General features: G+C 39.8%; 1 protein-coding gene across 2 annotated transcripts; it reads right to left on the reverse strand.

The window, feature by feature from the left end:
- Positions 1 to 8,955: 8,955 nt before the first annotated feature.
- LOC103697043 (squamosa promoter-binding-like protein 16) lies at positions 8,956 to 17,430 on the reverse strand. Of its 2 annotated transcripts, none has more exons than XM_008778810.6 (4): positions 16,563 to 17,430; positions 15,628 to 16,410; positions 10,313 to 10,443; positions 8,956 to 9,886 (listed from the first exon to the last, which is right to left on the reverse strand). In XM_008778810.6, the coding sequence occupies exons 2-4, from the start codon at positions 16,038 to 16,040 to the stop codon at positions 9,237 to 9,239; spliced, it is 1,194 nt and encodes a 397-aa protein (XP_008777032.4). In that variant the 5' UTR covers positions 16,041 to 16,410; positions 16,563 to 17,430; the 3' UTR covers positions 8,956 to 9,236. The 2 variants fall into 2 exon arrangements, with proteins under 2 accessions (XP_008777032.4, XP_038989303.3); XM_039133375.3 differs by having other exon boundaries at positions 15,628 to 16,257; positions 16,563 to 17,336.
- Positions 17,431 to 20,378: the final 2,948 nt, after the last annotated feature.

Below are 20,378 nucleotides of genomic sequence, written 5' to 3' on the forward strand. Positions count from 1 at the left end.
AGGTAAGTAACCCTACACAAATCTTATTGATTTCTAATCACTATTTAATTGTAAGTATGAAATTATGAAATTGTATTTAATATAATGTATTTTCTCAAAGATCAAACATATGGTTGCATATGATTCATGAATTTAATTAAATAGCATTCCTTCATGAATATGTGATTGGGTATGAATTATGGTTATGATAAATTGCATGGAAATAATATTTGTGCCATGATCATGAATTTTATGCATAGCAATGCCCCTTGTCATTTTTCAATCTATTTATGAAGGTATGATTTATGAAAAAGAATAATGATTTATAAATTCTCAGATAGCTATGCTCGTCTCTAGAAATAGGGGCCAGTCGATACCCTCGAGCTAGCATCCAACGAATATGGCCCTCTGCCAATGGGTTAAAGTTGGTAACAAATATGAATGAGTTATAAAACTCATCGACTACGAATATAACCCTATCATGGGATTATAGTGACCATAGCAGCACATCCGTCTGAGAGTAGGATTTATAAAGTATGGATAGATGGCAACATTTTTTTATATATATGACTTGCATTATCATGTTTATGAATTTGCCTGGCTATAGCATACATTGCTCTACAACTGATTTAAATATATATGGTATGAAATGATTTAGTTTGCTATAACTGCTATCTTCTTTAAATGATGCATTGGCATATGAATTATTATGCTTAATCCAGTAAGATAGTGCATGGTTACTTACTGAGCCGCATAGCTCATATCCCTCATATTGTTTTTTTCAGATATATAGGGTTGCTAGGAGCAGGGAGCATGTAGATTTTTGGGTTGGGAAATTCATTTTGGATGTACAAATTTAGAGCTCTGATACTACTGAATGTCACGCCCTGAATCAGGTTTGCGACATAGCCGTGCTACTGCTCACAAGCACCCGTGCACCTCCTCCCTGCCTCTAGTTAGCTGGCCTAGAAGGTGCAATGTCATTCTTCCTTCTGTTCGGATAGTCCCATGCTAAATGACCCAGCTGCCTACAAGTGAAGCCAGAACTTGGCATTTCTTCTGAGACGGCCATGAAGGCCGCAGCTAAAGGTAATGGTGAGCAAATGACGTGGGAGGAATTCAAGGATAAATTCTATAATCAGTACTTTCCTGGGTCAGTGAGGTTAGTAAAGCAGAATAAATTCTTGGCACTGAGATAGACGGCGAAGATGACAGTGTTGTAGTTTGCTAGTAAGTTCAATGAATTGGATCAGTTTTGTCCTTAATTTATGGAGGAAGAGAAAAGTAAAGCCAATAGGTTTGAGATTTGGGATTAGGTCCTGATTGGCAATTCTGATTTTTACAAATTACTAGGATGTACTGGAAATGGATTTAAAGTTGGAAGCTGAATTGAGCAGAGTAGAAAGGGAAAGGGGTGATCTGAAGAGGCCTAGGTGACTAGGAGTCAGAATGTGAGGCCAAAAAATTTAGGAGGTAATGCAAATAAGAAGCAGAAATTTGAAGCCAGTCACTATTGTGGTAAATTTCATGCTGGACCTTGTCTGAAAAGAGTAGGAGCCTGCTTCACTTGTGGGCAGCTGGGGCATTTGGCACGGGACTGTCTGAACAAAAGGAAGAATGACACTGCACCTTCTAGGCCAACTGACCAGAGGCAGAGAGGAGGTGCACGGGTACTTGCACTGACACGACAGGATGCTAGTGCCAGCGACAGAGTAGTAGCAGGTATAACCTCCATCGATACTATAGATGCTTATGTTCTATTTGATTCTGGCTCTACTCATTCATTTATATCCTCATAGTTCTCTGCATCTTTGAATCATATATATGATAAGCTAGATTAGCCACTACATTTGCTACTCCTCTAAAGAAAATAGTAGTAGTTGATTTTGTTTTTAAGGACTGCATGATTCAGATAGGAGACAAAGAGTTGATAGCAGACCTGATACAATTAGATATGCATGACTTTGATGTTATTCTTGGGATGAAATTGGTTGTCCGAGTATCATACTCATATTGACTGCTATGGCAAAAGGATAGTGTTCCAGATACCTGATGAACTAGAATTCTTCTATCAAGGTGATGCACCCACTATGAAGCCCTCGTTGCACATTATTTCTACTATAAGTGCAAGAAAGGCACTAAGAAAGGGGTGTCAGGCCTATCTAGCCTATGTGTTGATACTAAAAAAGAAACAAGGCTGGATGATATTCCTGTTGTGAGGGAATATCCAGATGTTTTTCCGGAGGACCTACCTAGGCTACCTCAGATTAATTTCAGAATTGATCTCATACCGAGTGTTGGACCAATCTCCAAGGCTCTTTACCGGATGGCCCCTGCAGAGCTGACAGAACTGAAAGTTCAGCTACAGGAGCTTCAAGAGAAAAAATTCATCTGACCAAGTGTTTCTCCATGGAGAGCTCCTGTCTTATTTGTAAAGAAGAAGGATGAAAGTTTGCGGCTATGTATTGATTATAGGGAGTTGAACAAGGTAACTCTAAAGAATAAATATTCCTTGCCTCAGATTGTTGATCTATTTGGACAACTGCAAGGTGCCTAAGTTTTTCCAAAAATAGATTTGTGGTCTGGTTACCATCAGTTGAAAATTCAATCAAAGGATGTGCCTAAGACAGCATTTCGGACTATGTATGGGCATTATGAATTCTTGGTTATGCCGTTTGGACTAACCAATGCACCAGCTGTCTTTATGGACCGATGAACAGAATCTTTAAGCAGTTTCTGGATCAGTTTTCATTGTATTTATTGATGATATACTGGTCTATTCCAAAAACAAGGAAGAACATGAAAATCATTTGAGGATAATACTGCAAACTCTACGGAAGAAGAAGTTATATGCCAAGCTAAGCAAATGTGAATTCTGGCTAGATAGCATTGCATTTCTTGGGCATATGATCGCTAGGAATGAAATTTCAGTGGACCCAAAGAAGATTGAAGCAGTGGTAAACTAGCCTCATCCTACTAATGTGAATGAGATCAGAAGCTTCTTGGGTTTGGCCGGATATTAAAGAAGATTTGTGGAGGAATTTTTTCGGATAGCCACCCTTTTGACTCATTTGACTTAGAAACGAGCAAAGTATGAATGGAGTGAGGAATGTGAATAGAGTTTTCAAAAATTGAAGCGGAGACTAGTATCTGCTTCTATTCTCACCCTACCAACTAATTCTGAGAGTTTCACCATTTATTGTGATGCTTCCAAGAATGGGTTGGGTTGTGTATTGATGCAGGATGATAAAATGGTGGCATGTGCCTCTAAACACTTGAAACCTTATGAGCAGAACTATCAAACACATGATTTGGAATTAGCGGCGATAGTTTTTGCTCTAAAAATTTGGAGACACTATTTATATGGAGAACCATGTGAAGTCTTCACTGATCATAAAAGCTTACAATATATATTTACACAGACAGAGCTTAATATGAGGCAGAGGAGATGGCTTGAACTATTGAAAGATTATGATTTAAGTATTAAATATCATCTGGGAAAGACGGATGTGGTGGAAGATGCTCTCAGTAAGAAGTCAGCAGTAGGCACAACAGCTTTGCTCACTACTTAAAGGCACATTTTGACAGATCTCCATATGTTGCAGATTGAGGTGACTACCAAGAATACTGGGAGCATGCTGGCTAGTTTAATGGTACAATCCACCTTGATAGAGAAAATAAAGATTGCCTAACAATCAGATGCACAAATGTGTCAGCTCAAGAAAGATGTAGGAAAAGGGTTGCGATGCGAACTCAGGATTTACTTAGATAGTACTCTACGATTTGGCACTAGACTGTGTGTACCAAAAGATGCTGACTTGAAGAGAGAAATTTTGGAGGAAGCTCACCAGTTCCGGTTCTTTATTCATCCTGGTAGCACTAAGATGTATAGAGATTTAAGGAAGCATTTTTGATGGAATGGCATGAAAAGAGAGATAGTCGAATTTGTAGCACAGTGCCTGGTTGTCAACAGGTGAAAGTCGAACATCAGAGGCTTGCCGGTTTGCTGGAGCCACTAGAGATACCAGAATGAAAATGGGAGCATATTACTATAGATTTTGTTACTAGGCTTCCAAGAACAACAAGAAAAAATGATATAGTGTGGGTAATTATTGATCGCCTCACAAAGTCAGCTCACTTTTTATCCTTTAGGATCAGCACTTCACTTGATAGGCTGGCACAGAGGTACATTGATGAGATCGTGCGCCTACAGGGGGTACCGGTGAGCATTGTATCTGATCGGGACCCATGATTTGTCTAGATTTTGAAAAAGTTTTTAGAATGCTATGGGCACCGAATGAAGACTTAGCACTGCTTATCACCCTCAGACTGATGGTCAGTTAGAGAGGACGATCCATACTCTGGAGGATATGCTGAGGATATGTATGGTTGACCTTAGAGGTTGATGGGATGATCATATAGCTCTAGTGGAGTTTGCTTATAATCATAGTTATCAATCTAGCATTCAGATGGCCCCTTATGAAGCCCTGTATGGAAGAAAATGCCAGTCTCCTTTATATTGAGATGAGGTTGGAGAGAACAAATTATTGGGTCCTGAGTTGATTCAAAACTCCAGAGAGAAAATTTTACTGATCAGAGAAAGGCTCAAGGCAGCTCAGAATAGACATAAAAGTTGGACAAATAAGAAAAGAAGAAAAATGAAATTCCAAGAGGGTTACCTTGTATTTTTAAAAGTTTTACCCTCAAAAGTTGTCATGAGATTTGGAAGACACTGTAAGCTAAGTCCTCACTACATAGGCCCCTTTGAGATTCTGACTGGGTAGGAGAGGTTGCTTACAGATTGGCCTTGCCACCAGAGTTGTCTAGTGTACACGTCTTCCATATTTCTCTTCTACGGAAATATATATCAGATCCCAGTCATGTGGTGCAGTATGAGCGACTACAGATAGATAGAGATTTGACTTATGAAGAGTTTCCTCTACGCATCATTGATCATAAGGAACAGATTTTGAGGCGTCACACCATTCCCTATATGAATGTACAGTGGAGTAACTACTCAGAGAGAGGCCACATGAGAACTTGAAGAGGAAATGCATGTGAGGCATCCAAAACTTTTTGAAAACTCAGGTATGTAAATTTCAAGAACAAATTTTTTTTTTTAAAGGAGGAAAGAATGTGACTACTGGGCCTGGGCCGCCAGATGGGCCTTCCCACCCATATCGGCAGCCCATCTGGAGGCCACCACCTCCTGCTTCAGAGAGGAGTGTGCGCGGTCCAGCTGCCAGGTGGACAGGACAGTTGCCCGATCGCGGAAGTGGTGTTGCTGAACGCAGTGACCACCACCTAGGAAGCCCTCAAAATCTCCTATTAATGGATCTCACCGGTCTCCTCTTTCCTTAGGGGGTCCTTGAACTAGAGAAGCTGGAGCAAGGAATATCACAGCCACTCTCCGGAGCAAGGTAGACCCTAACCTCTGTTTCTTTTTACCTCATGATGACGAAAGAAAAGAAAAAGGAAGAAGAGGAAAGGAAGGGAGAAGAGCTTACTTGGTGTCCTTAGCCGTGGATCCGGCGCGGTGAGCTCGACCGTAGCCGTCGATGGCCGGAGGCCTTTCCTATCCTCCTTCGGTCGCGGCAAGTTCGGTCGCAACCCTCCTTTGGTTGCGGCGAGTTCGGCCGCAACCATGGTCGCGGGTGGTGAGTTCCTCCCCCACCGCAGTGGGAACGAAGGAGCTGCCGGCTCCGACTGCAGGCTCCACTGGCCTTCAGCCGAAGCTGCGATGGGTTGGAGGCCCCTTCCTCTCAGGGGGGTGTTCCGACCCCCCATTCCCACCGAGGAGAAGAGGGGGCCGGGCGCCGCCGGTCACGGTCCGACCCCTCCTCCCTTCGTAGGAGAAGAAAGAAGAAGGGGGGAAGGGGAAGTTTCAGGAAGGAGGAGAAAAGAAAAAGAAGAAAAGAAAAAGAAAAGAAAAAGAAAAAGAAAAGAAAGGAAAAAGAAAAATAAAAATAAAGAAAAATACATAGATAAATAGTGAATAAGTGATAGAGAATTAAGATAAAAATAAATAATATAAATATTAAAATAGATGAATAAAATAACTAAGAGAGAGAGAAGTCACTTTGAGGGTGTACCTCTTCTCTCTCTACAAAATATGTAGTTTCTAGTCAAATTAACCGACCTAGATTTGAGGTTCATTCAAGCCCATTTTGGAGTTTTAAGTTAAATTAATTAAAGAACAATAGATAATTCATTTTTAATCATTTGATAGGTACTGAGCATTCGTTGGCTGAGATTAGGGTTCCGGAAGTGAACCGAGGTAACCGTGCACAAAGTTTATTGATTGTTAATCACTATTTAATTGTAAGTATGAAATTATGAAATTGTATTTGATATAATGTATTTTCTTAAAATTAGGATCAAGCATATGGTTGCATGTGATTCATGAATTTAATTAAATAGCATTCCTTCATGAATATGTGATAGGGTATGAATTGCATGGAAATGATATTTGTGGCATGATCATGAATTTTATGCATAACGATGCCATTTGTCATTTTTCAATCTATTTATGAAGGTATGATTTACGAAAAAGAATAATAATTTATGAATTCTCAGATAGCTATGCCCGCCTCTAGAAATAGGGGCCAGTAGATACCCTGGAGCTAGCATCCAACGAATATGGCTCTCTGCCAACGGGTTAAAGTTGGTAACAAATATGAATGAGTTATAAAACTCGTCGACTACGAATATGATCCTGTTACGGGATTATAGTGACCATAGCAGCACATCCTTCTAAGAATAGGATTTATAGAGTATGGATAGATGGCAGCATTTGTTTTATATATAACTTGCATTATCATGTGTATGAATTTACCTGGCTGGAGCATACATTGCTCTACGACTGATTTAAATATATATGGTATGAAATGATTTAGTTTGCTATAACTGCTATCTTCTCTAAATGATGCAGTGGCATATGAATTATTATACATGATCCAATAAGATAGTACATGGTTACTTATTGAGCCGCATAGCTCATATCCTTCATGTTGTTTTTTTCAGATATATAGGGTTGCTAGGAGCAGAGAGCCTGAAGATTTTTGGGCTGGAAAATTCATTTTGGATGTACAAATTTAGAGCTCTATACGGCTCCATTTTGGAGAAATACTTTATGAATAAAATGACACTTTTGTTTATGAATTATTAGTAATGAGGCTTCGTGTTATTGTGAGCAATAGCTTGCAGTAGCACGGCCTTGTCGCAGACCTGATCCGGGGCGTGACAGCTGTTTCCATCAATGATCTGATGCAAAGCCATTTCTCTGAATTCCTTCCATATTCCACGGTTTATTTGGAGGTGGCGAAAATGAAAAAGGCCTTGTCAATTCCTCTTTGAAGCATTAGCAATTAATCGGTGTTGTGTTGGAGAGAATAAGCCACCCAGGATTTGTAACTGATTTTATTGTCTAATACTTGACCTTTCATTTGAGTTGGACGCTTTGTGTAGACCATAAATATTTTTTGAGCGGCTGCGAGTAACAGTGGCAGGAGTTGGGACTTTTCTTTCTGTCCTTCCCTTCAGGTAAGGAAGAACCTGTGCTTTTTCCAATTCAGAAGAGCATTGCTATATCTTTTATCTGATCTTTTAAGTGAACTGTTGGTTGCGAACAAACCATGTTCTTTTTTTTATGACAAGTTTGTTCAAAGAACTAATTTAGGCTCCATAGTTTAAGCACATAGGGAATGAAGGCCTGTGTGGCATACAGCACATGTAGGTATTATTTGACTGTTATTTTTGTTCTTGTAGCAGCAAATATTACTGTAACAACCCAGGACCTCACCGAAAATGGCTAGCCGAAGGTTTTATTTGGATTCCTTGATCCTATATAAGTACCCAAGATCTACCCAGCAAATAACCAATGTGAGACTAAACACACGCCCGCACGGATCCTCACATACTCTCCCTTTCAAGCTCTTACGTCCTCGTCAGGCTAAGGATTTATATCTATTCAAATCTAATAACAAACACCACGATTGGCCCGTGGTCAGCCCCAATAGATCCGTTCTGCAGTGTCCCCTAGTCCAGATAGGTTATGGGTCGGGTCCACTCTGATACCATTTGTAACAACCCAAAACCTCGCCCAAAATAGCTAGCCGAAAAGTATTATTTGGGTTCCTTGATTCTGTATAAGTATCCAAAATCTACACAGTGAATAACCGATGTGGGACTAAACATACGCCCGCACGGGTCCTCACAGTTACATTACAGAACCAGCCTCCATACTTAGACCCAGCATGCCTGACTAAATATCATGCAGGTTATTGCCCTTTCGAGAGATCCCCTTATACCAAGCCTTCTATGGCATGGTTGAAAACAGCTCATGAAACAATTGTTTTTTATTAACAAAATACATCTTGCACAAGTGCATGAGAATGAAATTCTCTTGTCAATTACTTAATAATTTTGCAAATGTTAAAGCATTTGGGCAGCCACTTGCGCAAAGTCCACCAAGCAGCATCTCGGTTTCTATCGAGGGTCTGCATGGCAGAAGCTGCCATTGCTATAACACGTATTTTTGCATCAGGGCATTGGGCACATGAACAAAAGGCTAGCTTTAGATCATCAACATTATTCTGTTCAAATGTTAGAACTTGGAAACCTCAGATGCTCGTGTTGTGATATTGAGCTAAAGAGGCATGAGATTAACTAAAAAATAGCAAGTTTTCATTTTACAGATAATAATTATGATATACTATATGAAGCCCCTTAGGAAATGTTAAAAGTTGATTGCTTTCTCCCCCTCTCTCAGAGAAAAAAGAAAGGCAATCCATTGACTTGCTGATTATTGCAAGCTCCATTAAATATTTTCAGATTATAGTGATGATCATGCCAGTTGATGACCTAATGGCAACTGTTAGAATCTATTTCGAACATACTTTGCAGCAGTGAGTGGTATAAGGACTGAAAACTGCCTTGAGTGTGAGAATGTGTGATCCACACGTTTGTGTCTCAGAGTTTCTTTAAAAACCAGAGGAATTATATATTTAATTGTACCAAATTCCACAATCCAATGAAAACTAATGAAGCTTCTACAATAAGAAGCATCACAGTGGGAAGAAATACATTCGCCGCAAGATACACAAATCATCAAGGTCCAATGTCAGATGTCACAAAGTAGAACAGAATTGTTATTTATGCAGCCTAGTGCATGGCACAGAGATCATTCCAAATCCAAAAGACTCAGCAACCGAAGGTAGGAGTTCATTTAAAAGGATGGAAAATTACGAAAGGATTTCCTACTGCCAAGAGAAGGGCAGAGCTTGAGAGCTTGAGGGCCCTTCTCCCCCAACATGAAATATACTCTGGCAGTGAAGATGAGCATCATTGGCATCAGAAACCAAAACAGTAGCTACGTGCTCATCGTCGATCCCTGAACAAGAAAACCCCGTTGGAGAAACACTGTTTGAAGCCTGCGAACCGGAGTACCTTCCAAGATCACTGTACTGAATAGTTGAGACCAAAGGCTGACCCATTGGGATCCTATCAGCTGGCACCATTTGGCCCACATTGACACCTGAGGTTTGAGTTGGTGATGACAGAAGAGAGAGAGCACACTCAGAGTCAAGAACTTGGGTTAATCTATCAGAGAAGAATTTGCTGCTGCTGCTGCTGCCTTCTGCCAAAGAGTTGGTCTTGAGTGGCCTACAAATAGACGGCTCCAGTGTTGCTCTACTGCTGAAGGCAGTGTCACTGTCCTGCATGAAGGAGAACTGCTTCCCTTCTTTGAAGCTGCGGGGAAAGGAGCCGAGCTGTTGCTGCCTATCCATGCAATGCAGGAGTGGGTAATGGGCATACAGTGCGTCTTCCTTGGATTTAACAATCCCAGCCCAGTTGGTCTCTGGTGTAGCAGTTGGGAATATCTGTGGATATGCCGAGAACCTGGTCACTGCAGAGAAGGCAAGATTTTTTAGTTTCAAAAAAGCTGATGCACATTCCATAATGTCATTTGGAAATTATAGGCACAGTGGAAAGGATTGGTTTGGACAAATGCATGGCATGCTTTCATAAGGTAAGAACAAGTAGAAGTTTGTTCATGATCTAGTACAGATATTTGTCATGTGTCTCCATTTCATCATACAATACTTGAGCTATATGATTTGTATATTTAGGGCACTGGTGGCAGCAGGTGTAAAATTTTACACTCCTGAACTTCGTAAGATGACCGGCCACATTTCAATTTGTGAGCAAGTTTATTCAAAGTATATATAAATGTTCAGCAATGGATCCACAGCTGAAGTTATTTGAATGTTCATATTTTAAATGGAATATAATTGTTGATATACAGGAAGTACAAGCTGACTTGAGTCCTGACCATGGTGATTTGGGAGCATACTCCCAGAATTTATAGATTCTTGCTGAGGCTTCCTTCGGCGTCTGTTGTGTCCATCAAGTCGTTTCCTACAGCTTCGCTTTACCTCGTCAAACTCCACCAGCAAATGAAATCTATGGGGAAAAAAATTCATGAAGGCAGTACATTAAATTTCTTGACAATAAAGCAAAAATTCGACAAATGTGCATCAGCAGGAGCAGAAACCAAGCATGCAAGTCCGACAGGGTTCAACTGCTTTTTAACTAAAGTGGGAGGATCCACCCTTTGACCGTTTGCTCTTAGAGACGCATTCTACTTGGAAAATGAATACTAATAAGAGTTTCCTTGTCCTCTTTCATGAAGCATGATGAATACATACAAGAGCCACCAACATTAAAACAAGTTATCAGCTTTTACATCTTCCACAAGTGGTCATCAATGAGAGAACGCTTAACAAATATGTTGGAATTTTTGGGCGCAGAAAATTACCAAGACTAGCATTCAGCAAGATGGCATCACGATCACAATAATATCTAGATTTTTAGACTCTTATTCCCTGAAAAGAAAATATCTAGAGTTTTAGAAGCACACTTTCTTTCTAGAAAGGACAGACATTTTATATAGAAGTCAAGATATCACACAAATAACTGAAAACTAGCTTACTATATTAACTTGATGATTATTCATGAGAATTCTTAATGTATATTAGTATATTAACTATGAAAATCTGTCTTCATGCATAAATAACTCCATTTGCTGTTGGCACAATATTGCTTGCATTTGAACTCACATCACATTATACACACGTACACACACAAGCATGCACACACACAGAGCGACTGAGAGAGAGAGAGAGAGAGGAGAGAATAGGCGAACTTCACTAATTAGAATGAGAACAATTCTAGACCAAGAAAAAAGGCAGAAGGAAATGTGCAGCAGTATGAGTACACTCTTTTGAGCATGGTATTCTCACAATATCACAAATTAAGTGTCTCCTCAACCAAAGTGATCATCTGCTAACAAATATTTCCCAGAGAAGGAGACCGGAAAAAAATAGATTCTATCAATAAAAATGCATCATAACTTACTGTTTAAAACCATAGCCAATAATTTTTTTGATCGCCCACGAGAGCAAGATTTTTAAGGGAAGTGCTCTGCAAATAAGGTGATTCTGAAAAGTGAAAAGTATTTTCCCCTACATTCTCCAGTGAAAATGATAATAAAATTGATAATGAGCTTCAAACTGATGTGGTTTTGAATCCTCCTGCTATGTGGTATGCCTATATTTTCTACCACCAAAAATTGGCAAAAATCCATTCCTTTTTATGCTCTGCGACATTGAAATGTTAAGCCAAAATGGATAATGACAAACTGAAGCACAATCCTGGTCTGAGGTTGCAGCATGCTAGAAAAACATGCTATCATTCACCTAATTTCAGCAAGTCATGAACTTAAAAGTATTCATGATGCCTTGCTACAAGATATACAACCTCCTACATTCCAGAGTCACTAGTTTACCAATGTTCTGAGATCATCTTGGTCCCTGGCTAACAACATGAATTGAGTGGGGATATAGGAGAGGTTTAAGTGCAAGATGTATCCAAAATAAATAAATAAATATTATATATACACACACACATATAAATAGGAAGAGGAGGTCCTATCAATTGCTTGCACATAATAAAAAATCAAATATTACAAAGAAAACAAGAATCCAATCAGTCACCTGGTGGTTAGGAATTCGTTTTATAAGAGAGATGCAGTGGCTATATATCAAAGTATAAGCATAAATGATTCAATTACCAACAGGTATTATGTATTAGAACTTCACTTAACCTAAGATTTTGACAAGATAGAACCGTGAAAAAGATGACTGAACAGTGGGCTGAACACATTAGGAAGTAGGTACATGTTTTAAAAGGCTTAAGGCGCAGGCAAGACAAATCAGCCTAGAAAAGTGTGATCTGAGGCAATCCAAGGTGCAAATCCCAGATATTTGAATTAGATTATTATAGGCAATCTAGTTAATCCTGTGCATTAACCTGACTGACTGCTCTATATAACTGCTTCCCTCCATCAAGAATTAGAGAGCTGAAGGGGTTAAAGCTTGCAGGTTGGGCTTGTTAAAACTTTAGATTAAGTACAGAGAAGACAGAGAAACTGAGAATATTGGTATCTTTGAAGAAGGCAACATCACAAATTACTTTTTTTTACAGATGGATTTTATACAATGTAATGAGGCACGTCTCTTACCTAAAAAATTGAAGGAAGGTATATGCCCCACTTTTAAAAGTGTAGTCCTTTGACAGTGAGCCAAGATTTACTCGAACAGAGCCTAGATTTCCCCCTTCTTTTGCACAAAAGTCTTGAGGATCAGCTTATTTATGAGCCAAGTTTTCAAATATGCTTGAGCTCAGTTTGTATAACCGAGCCGAGCTCAAATGAGCTCCAATTGAACCAATCCTAAGCTGCACATGAGCATCTCAGTTCATTTGCAGCCCTATTTGGATATCTTTCTGCTTCAGAGATATATTCCAGAACTTTATTGTCTATGCAAATCATTCCTTCCTGTTATTCACATTGATATGATTCTAGAGCTGGTTATATGATAGGCATAGCACATTCTGCCTATCTCCCATAGCTCAGTAGGAAAGAAGCAACCTATGGAAGTTACTCTATGAAAATAAAGAAAGGCTGGGCTTTCGCTCCTTGCTTGTACTCCTTAACTATACTAACAAGTTTGAAAATGCCAAAATGAAGGTATAAAGGCGCATGCTAAATGAGAGGAAGGAATTAATTGACAGAGATCTATATCATTATAGCATAGATATTGGACGGATTTGCTATCAAAAGGTAAGATATCACTATTGATTTCAGATGCAAAATTCTAACAGTTGACTAGATCATGATAGGTGCTGCTAAATTTCATAGTACAGAAAGCCCCAAAAGATATAGTTCTTAGGAAAATATTTTACACAAAGCTAAGAACACTTGGACAGAAACATTCTGCAAATAAGTTCAGCAGGGAGTTAGTCAACACCAAGTATGTTATATCAACATCTCTGATCTATCAATGATTTATAATCAATTCATTTATACATGTATCGATAAAAAAAACAATTCATATATACAGAAACATGGAATTTTGGCATATAAGCATTACAAGACTGTATGAACTCTCTTTTCTTTTCTTTTCTTTTCTTTTTTTGTGTGTATGTATGGCAGTGTGCATCAAATTGTATGAACCAATACTTGATTGGGATGATGCAACCCATATAGGCAAAGTTTATTACTTCTCATAAAACTTTTCCATTTTATCAGGAGGGTGTGATCACACCTGTTTAATTTACTAGGTGTGAAGGAAACAAGATCTCAGTCTAGAGAAGCAGGAAAAGGAGATGAAGTACTTTACACAATCTTGCGATAGAAGAATAGTCTTACATTGTAATGGAAAAACAAGGGAAATATACAAAATCCAAATGCAGCGTGGTAGAGAGAGGGACCAAATCATGGTCAAATGATTTTTAAAAAGGATGAAACTGATGGAAAACAAGTTGATTATTCAGATGAAGGTTAGGGCTTTGAAAACTGGGATCATCAAATCTGATCCCGTGAAGCCCAGCATAGGGCTAATCAATTGTGTTTTGTAACATTATGCAGGGTGAACAAGAGAAGACAAGTGCTAGCCAAATATTAAGTGCAACACATTCAAGTTTCTCCAAAGTATAAGACAGTAAGCGGTTGAGAAAAAACATGACTAAATTAATTTTCAATATGTCAAAGATGAATATATTGTTTGATTTGGAGAGGTGAATTAAGTTCCTCACTCATCATAGTTTTAGAAGAAAGATTACTGAGAAACCAATAAACCTTGTCATTTTGTTGAGACGAGCAAAATAGCAGACAGCAAAACATGGAACAATACTGCAAGAAGACTCAGGAAGATAAACTGCACTTTGGAAGGGACGCCAAATAAAAAAGTAAAGAGATATATGTTCTGGAAATTAGAAAATAGTCGTAAGATACATATAGGCAAGGAGGTAAAATATAAGTTTATTACATCTCATGAATCATGAAATAGAGAAACAAGTGAAAGAAAGATTTTTATTCTTCTGAGGCAGATAGAACAACCTGAGCAAAAGCAAGAAAAGACGAAAAGAAAAGAGAACAAGATCTAATGGAGATATGTTGCTGAGTAAAGAGCTGGGGTTTAGGTTCAGAAAAGAACAAACAAACAGCAACAAACAAAATAAAGCAAAATTAGCAAAGAAAAGACAAGGGAAAGGACAGACAATGTGAATTTTTTGACCCACAAAGGGACCAGCTACTGTCGTTAAATTTGGGCAGATATCTCTTACAGTCGATCTAGACAAACAGTACCAATCAACATGGGACAGTAAAGCCTTCCACTTTTCAACAAGAAAGGAACCAACCGATGAAATAATTGAGAAACAGTAGGGATCATTAGCAGAGACAAAAGTTGGAGGCACTAGACGTCTAGATGTTCCCCAGTTACTATTTCAGATTGACTCATCAAAGTAAATATTCAGAAAAACCTCTAAATATCAAACAAATCGCCATTGGCATTCAATTTCACAAGAACCAACAAGCACTTGACAAATTACTGACACAACACTGAAATTAAAATTGAAGATCATATGCCTCGAATAGCACTAAATGAGCTTAGAAAAAGAACAGTCCAAGCATATTCAAATGAACATGACCTTAATTGAGTAGAATTACTGGAGCAACAAAATTACAGACTCAAATATAGCATAATTCAAGATTCTGATGTTCTAAAGATATTTGCAATTTTCAAAAGCAGGGGACGTCCGTCCCTTATTTCAGTCATCACATAGCAATTTTGAACTCGAATTGCCTGCGAACAATTTAATATTTAATGTTGCACAAGACCATTGTAACCTGATGAACAAAAAAAGAAAACAAAAGAACAAAGTAACTCTTGGTTAAGTAACATAGAAGCCAAATTACTAAATGCCACAAAAGAATTTGAGATTTAACAAAACAACAGAAAAGCAAGCAGTATGTTTTCACCACTTTGATTACTTCATCGAGATAAGCGTAGTAAAAGAGCTAGCTGCAGTAAATTACAAGACAACCCCAAAGTGCAGCAGCTCAGAGAACTACTTTTCTGTCTGAAGTACTACAAAATTCAACTAAAGCATAATACGAGTAGAAGAACAGTGTCTCATGCCTCTGAAACACAAAAGGAAAAATTGGTACCAACTGAATGGAATGGTGTACAAATAGAGAACTAACAATTCACCATTCAATTGGAAGCAGTCTTGTTGCATTACCTGCTGCACTGCTGGCAGAAGCGTTGCTCCTGGCCGCCGACCATCACCATCGGAGTCTTGGAGTGGACCTCGCAGACCTTGTGGCGCCTGTGATAATCCCTGCAGTTACTAAGATCAGATTTGCATCCATCAACCAAGCATGACACATTCTGCGCAGCGCCGCTTGGAGCTCGAGCCCTCTTAGATGACCTCGACGATGACACCGGACTCGAGATTGGCAGTTGCTCTTTCCACCTATCTGATGGCCGGAATTCCCCAAGTCCCCCAAGTTTCAGATCCACTGAGCATTCCACGCCACCAGTCAGGCTTCTTCCTAGGCTGCCACTCGACCCGACAACCGAGCCTATATTGGGTTCAGCATGTTGCTCCAGTTCTGGCAAATCCCATGGAGAAATTTTGGAATCCCAATCCATGAAAGCAGTTCCTTTTCAATTCTTCTAATACTCTCCTTCTTTTATCTCTCTCTCACTCTCTTGTTTTCTTATATTTACCTTGCTTCCTTTCTCTCCTTCCCTCTACTATTTATCTCATCTTCCGGCCACCCACACACATCTTTGAGCTCTGAACCAATACTAACTACTATCCTCACCAGTGCATCATCCCATGCAACAACTACCAAAACACCTCCCACTGAAAAAAAAATTTAATAAGAAGACCAGAACCACTACTAAGGCAAAACATAATCCAAAGGCATGGGTTTTAACAACAAAAACATAAGAAACTGAAAACAAGAGCAACTGCTCCCCAATTCAAGACCCTGTTTTGCGAAGATTCATGCAATGCCTACAAAAAAAAAAGGAAGAGAGAAGAAGGGTAGACATTAAAAAATAAAACTAAGATGAGACTGGTAAGGAAGCAGCAAATCCAACAGCCCATTTCAAATAAACCTCATCCCGGTAACTTACAAAAGTGCAACAACGAACTAGAATACATACCATATCGACTGGCCAGATCAAAAAGATCCCATCTTGACAATCTCCAAGCAGCCAAGCAAAGCAAAAGTCTTGGAAAAGTTGAAGGAACGGAGAACAGAGGATGAAGGAGGAGGGTGTAAAACGAGGCCAAAAAGGTTATGAACCGAAGACCAGTTAGTACTCACAGACAACTGCAGCACCAGAAGAGGAGCAGAGAGACTGATCTGGGGCTTTCTAACCATCCCATTACTCACATGGATTCCATTGGAGAACATTAAATATGAAGGGAACAAAGTTAAACAAGTTGTGCAGGTTAAGAGGATCACAACCTCTGTTCACCTTAGCACAATGACATACATTGATAGACTTGAGCTATTAAATAATAGGAAGAGAGATAGACAGAGAGGTACTTGAGCTAGACTTGTTGGAAGAAATAGCAACAGTGAACTTGGATCATGTATTAGAACTTTTTATGTGTGTGTGTGTATGAGAGAGAGAAAGAAAGAGAGAGAGAGAGAGAGAGAGAGAGATCTCTGATGTGAGAGCTAGTACTGCAACTCCAATGAGTGACTATAGGTCTGTTGTTGCTCTTTCTAGGCTCCCTACAATTCTTATGAGGAACGGGAAGAGACTAAATAGGAGAAAGGGGCTGGGGAGAGAGAGGGGTGGCAAGGAAAGGGCCAGGGTATGGTTGCTTTCAGCTTTACAAGAGTGGGAAAAGTACAGAGCAGGAGGGAGCGGGTGAGAGCAGTGGAAGGGCCGGTCAGTCTTCTGAGGATATGCTTCACCTTTTTAGCATGTTTTCTTATATCCCCTCTCCCTCTCTCCCTCTCTCCCTCTCTCTCTCTCTCTCTCTCTAGCATGTTTTCTTTTATCCTCTCTCTCTCTCTCTCCTCTCTCTCACCCTCCCCACCCTCCCATATTGTGTTTATATTATTTTAAATTTTTTTTTAAGTTAATTGTTCTAGGAACTACTTATGTTCATACATTGTTTGATTTCTAATCAAATATCCCTACCTCATCGTGCCAATGCCCCTCATGTCACACATGAAGACATGGGAGGTTTTCCAATGGTTTAAAATCATTCATTATAATAGCTTTTGAGTCCCCCTTTTGCTCAATTCCTATCATACTAATTGCTGTTAACCCAGCAAATGACTTCTTTGTGTGTTCTCCTAGTTATCATTGATAATAAGAATCCTAATCCTCTCATCTCCTTTCTTTCATTCAGCGACTGGGTACGCAATTCGCCATGAAAGATCTTGGTGATTTTCATTTCTTCTTGGATTCGAAGCCAAACGTACATCGACTGCTCTAGTCTTGACTCAGACTAAATACACCTCGGATCTGCAGGCAGAACTTGGGCTAGACTTTGGTTGGGCAATGGTAAGTGGATTTGCTTCTGGGATGATGTTGGCCGTGCCACTCTCCTCAGAGATGCATGTAAGAATTTTTCAAAATTCACACTTCAACCTGCCCTTCTTCCTTCAACATCTGCGGAGCTAAGTCCGGGTCTCACTGAACCCCTTCCGACAATGCGGCATAAAGGCTAAGACCACTTATTTCGCATCAACAGAAAAAGGACTGGCATCTGTAAGAGCAAAAGCACTGACTACCGCTCATGCCCCCTAGCCAATTCAATGCTGGCCCAGGCAAGAGTTGCACGTGGTCGGTCGTCAGATGCCACTGGTTTATCATTCAGACATATGCACGATATGCGGGATAGAATGTCCCAACAAAGCCTTGACTTTATACAATCCATAGTCACTGATCTCGAGTATGCCCTCCGCCTCTCCTCTTTTTCTTGGGTCTATCACTTCCGCTCACTAATCTCTATCTCCTTTGTGTCTGTCTTTCGGTTGATGATGAACTTGTTGTCTTGTGCATGACTTGAAACAGACTTCTTCTCGATGGCATTGGAGCAACTTGATGGTCAAATAGCGCCCTTATCCATCGGAAGATCATTTTTATAAAATGGGTGGAGAAAAATGAGCAACTACCATTTGCATAGACCAATCCTTGACCTCGATCGAATCCCCCAAGCTCACTCGAAAGCCCTTTTTCGCTCTATTCTATAAATGCTTTCGTCTTGGATAAATGTGTATTGAATTGCTTAAGAACGCGTATAAGTCGTTCTCCTATAAGACGAAAGCAGCTAAGAGGTATAATCCTCTCACCTGCTGATGCGGATTATGATTCCGCTAGTTTCTTTCGCACTTAGATCTCCACCCATGCAAGAAAAAAAAGCATTTGGACCGGCCCTAAGAAAAAGGGAATCTGTGACGGAGTCAAAAGCCCTTTTTCGACCTGTGGCAGAGTGAAATAGCCCCTGAGTGAGTCGGTGCTGGTGGGTGGAAAATGATCCAGGTGATCTGGGCAAATCCAATGAAGATTTATGGATTGTGATTGGAGAGCAAAAGGTCTCTTTTCTATCTGGAATATACTCTATTGGTTCAAGCTCAGCTCTGTTCTCTTGGTTGAAGGTTCAGCAGGCTATGGATTCTCTATGAGGAGCGTTCCAGGAGTAGCCTGCCTCTATTTGATCACAAGAGGCTTCTTCGAGGGGCTTGGCTTCTTGTTCTCACTTTCCTTCCTCAGAACCAACCTCACCTGCTGCCTGCCCATACCCTCCTCTTTCCCGCACAGTGACTCCACGATGAACGTCCTAAATGACCTTAGAACCTGTGAACCTTCCATTTGACTGGCTTCTTTCCCCCTCGATCCAAGAGGGGCTTCGATGAGCTTTCCGGCTCACGAGCAACATATAGACTAAGGTTGCCCATCACTCCCTCGCTCCTTTTTGAAGGCCCACCGCTCCCCCTTTCATTAAGTACCTATCCCGGCTTTCATTTTGGGGCGAGTACGACAATTCCTCAATAATCACACTGAACGCCCAGCTTCGCAGAGCAGCTCTCTCCCCAGTCCACAGGGGAATAAGGGAAGTCGGTTATTTTCTTATTGTTCAATCGGTGAAGTATACAATCTTAGAGCCCCCTCCTGGACCCAATTTAACACTGGCTAAATGTTATCCGCTCAATCCTCTAAAACGTATCTTTCGCCTCTATTTTTTTTGAATTGACATAAGGTACCGGAGAAATCTTGATTTGAATCACCATTTATTCTTTGACTCTTGACTTTTATTTATATGGTAAATGATCCCAAATGAATAGGTGTGGAAGCTATAATTGTAAACCACGATCGAATCTATGGAAGCATTGGTTTATACATTCCTTTTAGTCTCGACTTTAGGGATCATTTTTTTCGCTATCTTTTTTCGAGAACTGCCTAAGGTTCCGACTAAAACTCAAAAATGAAATAATTTTTCATTATCTAAATTGAAGTAATGAGCCTCCCAATATGGGAGACTCATTACTTCAACTAGTCCCCGTGTTCTTCGAATGGATCTCTTAGTTGTTGAGAGGGTTGCCCAAAAGCGGTATATAAGGCCTACCCAGTAAAGCTTACAAGTAAACTAGATATGGAGATGGCGACTAGGGTTGTTGTTTCCATTTTTAGATAATTTCAAGATCACAATGGATCTACGATAAGATCGTTTATTTACAACTACAACGGAATGGTATACAAAGTCAACAGATCTCAACCAAAGAATAGTATTTTATGGCTACATAAATCGTTGAGGGTAGTTCTAGATCTGGGCCAAGACGAACTAGAGCACCTGACCAGTTAGAAACAAAAATAAATAAGAACATAGTTCCAATAAAGGGAACCCAAGGACCATATTCTTCTCCAATCTGAGTTTAGCCTTTACTCTATTCTTTCAGAATAGCGGCCCTGGTTTAGCTCCCGTTTTGCTTTAGCTACGAACAAGAACTCAGA

The sequence above is a fragment of the Phoenix dactylifera genome, chromosome 4, assembly GCF_051530095.1.
Source record: "Phoenix dactylifera cultivar Ajwa chromosome 4, Ajwa_hap1_PhDact_Kaust_v1.1, whole genome shotgun sequence".
Lineage (NCBI taxonomy): Eukaryota > Viridiplantae > Streptophyta > Magnoliopsida > Arecales > Arecaceae > Phoenix > Phoenix dactylifera.

Excerpts from the sequence above, each read along its gene's own strand:
- LOC103697043 (XM_008778810.6), bottom strand. The coding sequence starts at position 16,040 with ATGGATTGGGATTCCAAAATTTCTCCATGGGATTTGCCAGAACTGGAG. Across the intron at positions 10,444-15,627 it reads TTCTGCCAGCAGTGCAGCAG|ATTTCATTTGCTGGTGGAGT; the intron begins GTAATGCAACAA and ends TTTTCCCCATAG. Across the intron at positions 9,887-10,312 it reads TATGCTCCCAAATCACCATG|TGACCAGGTTCTCGGCATAT; the intron begins GTCAGGACTCAA and ends CCTTCTCTGCAG.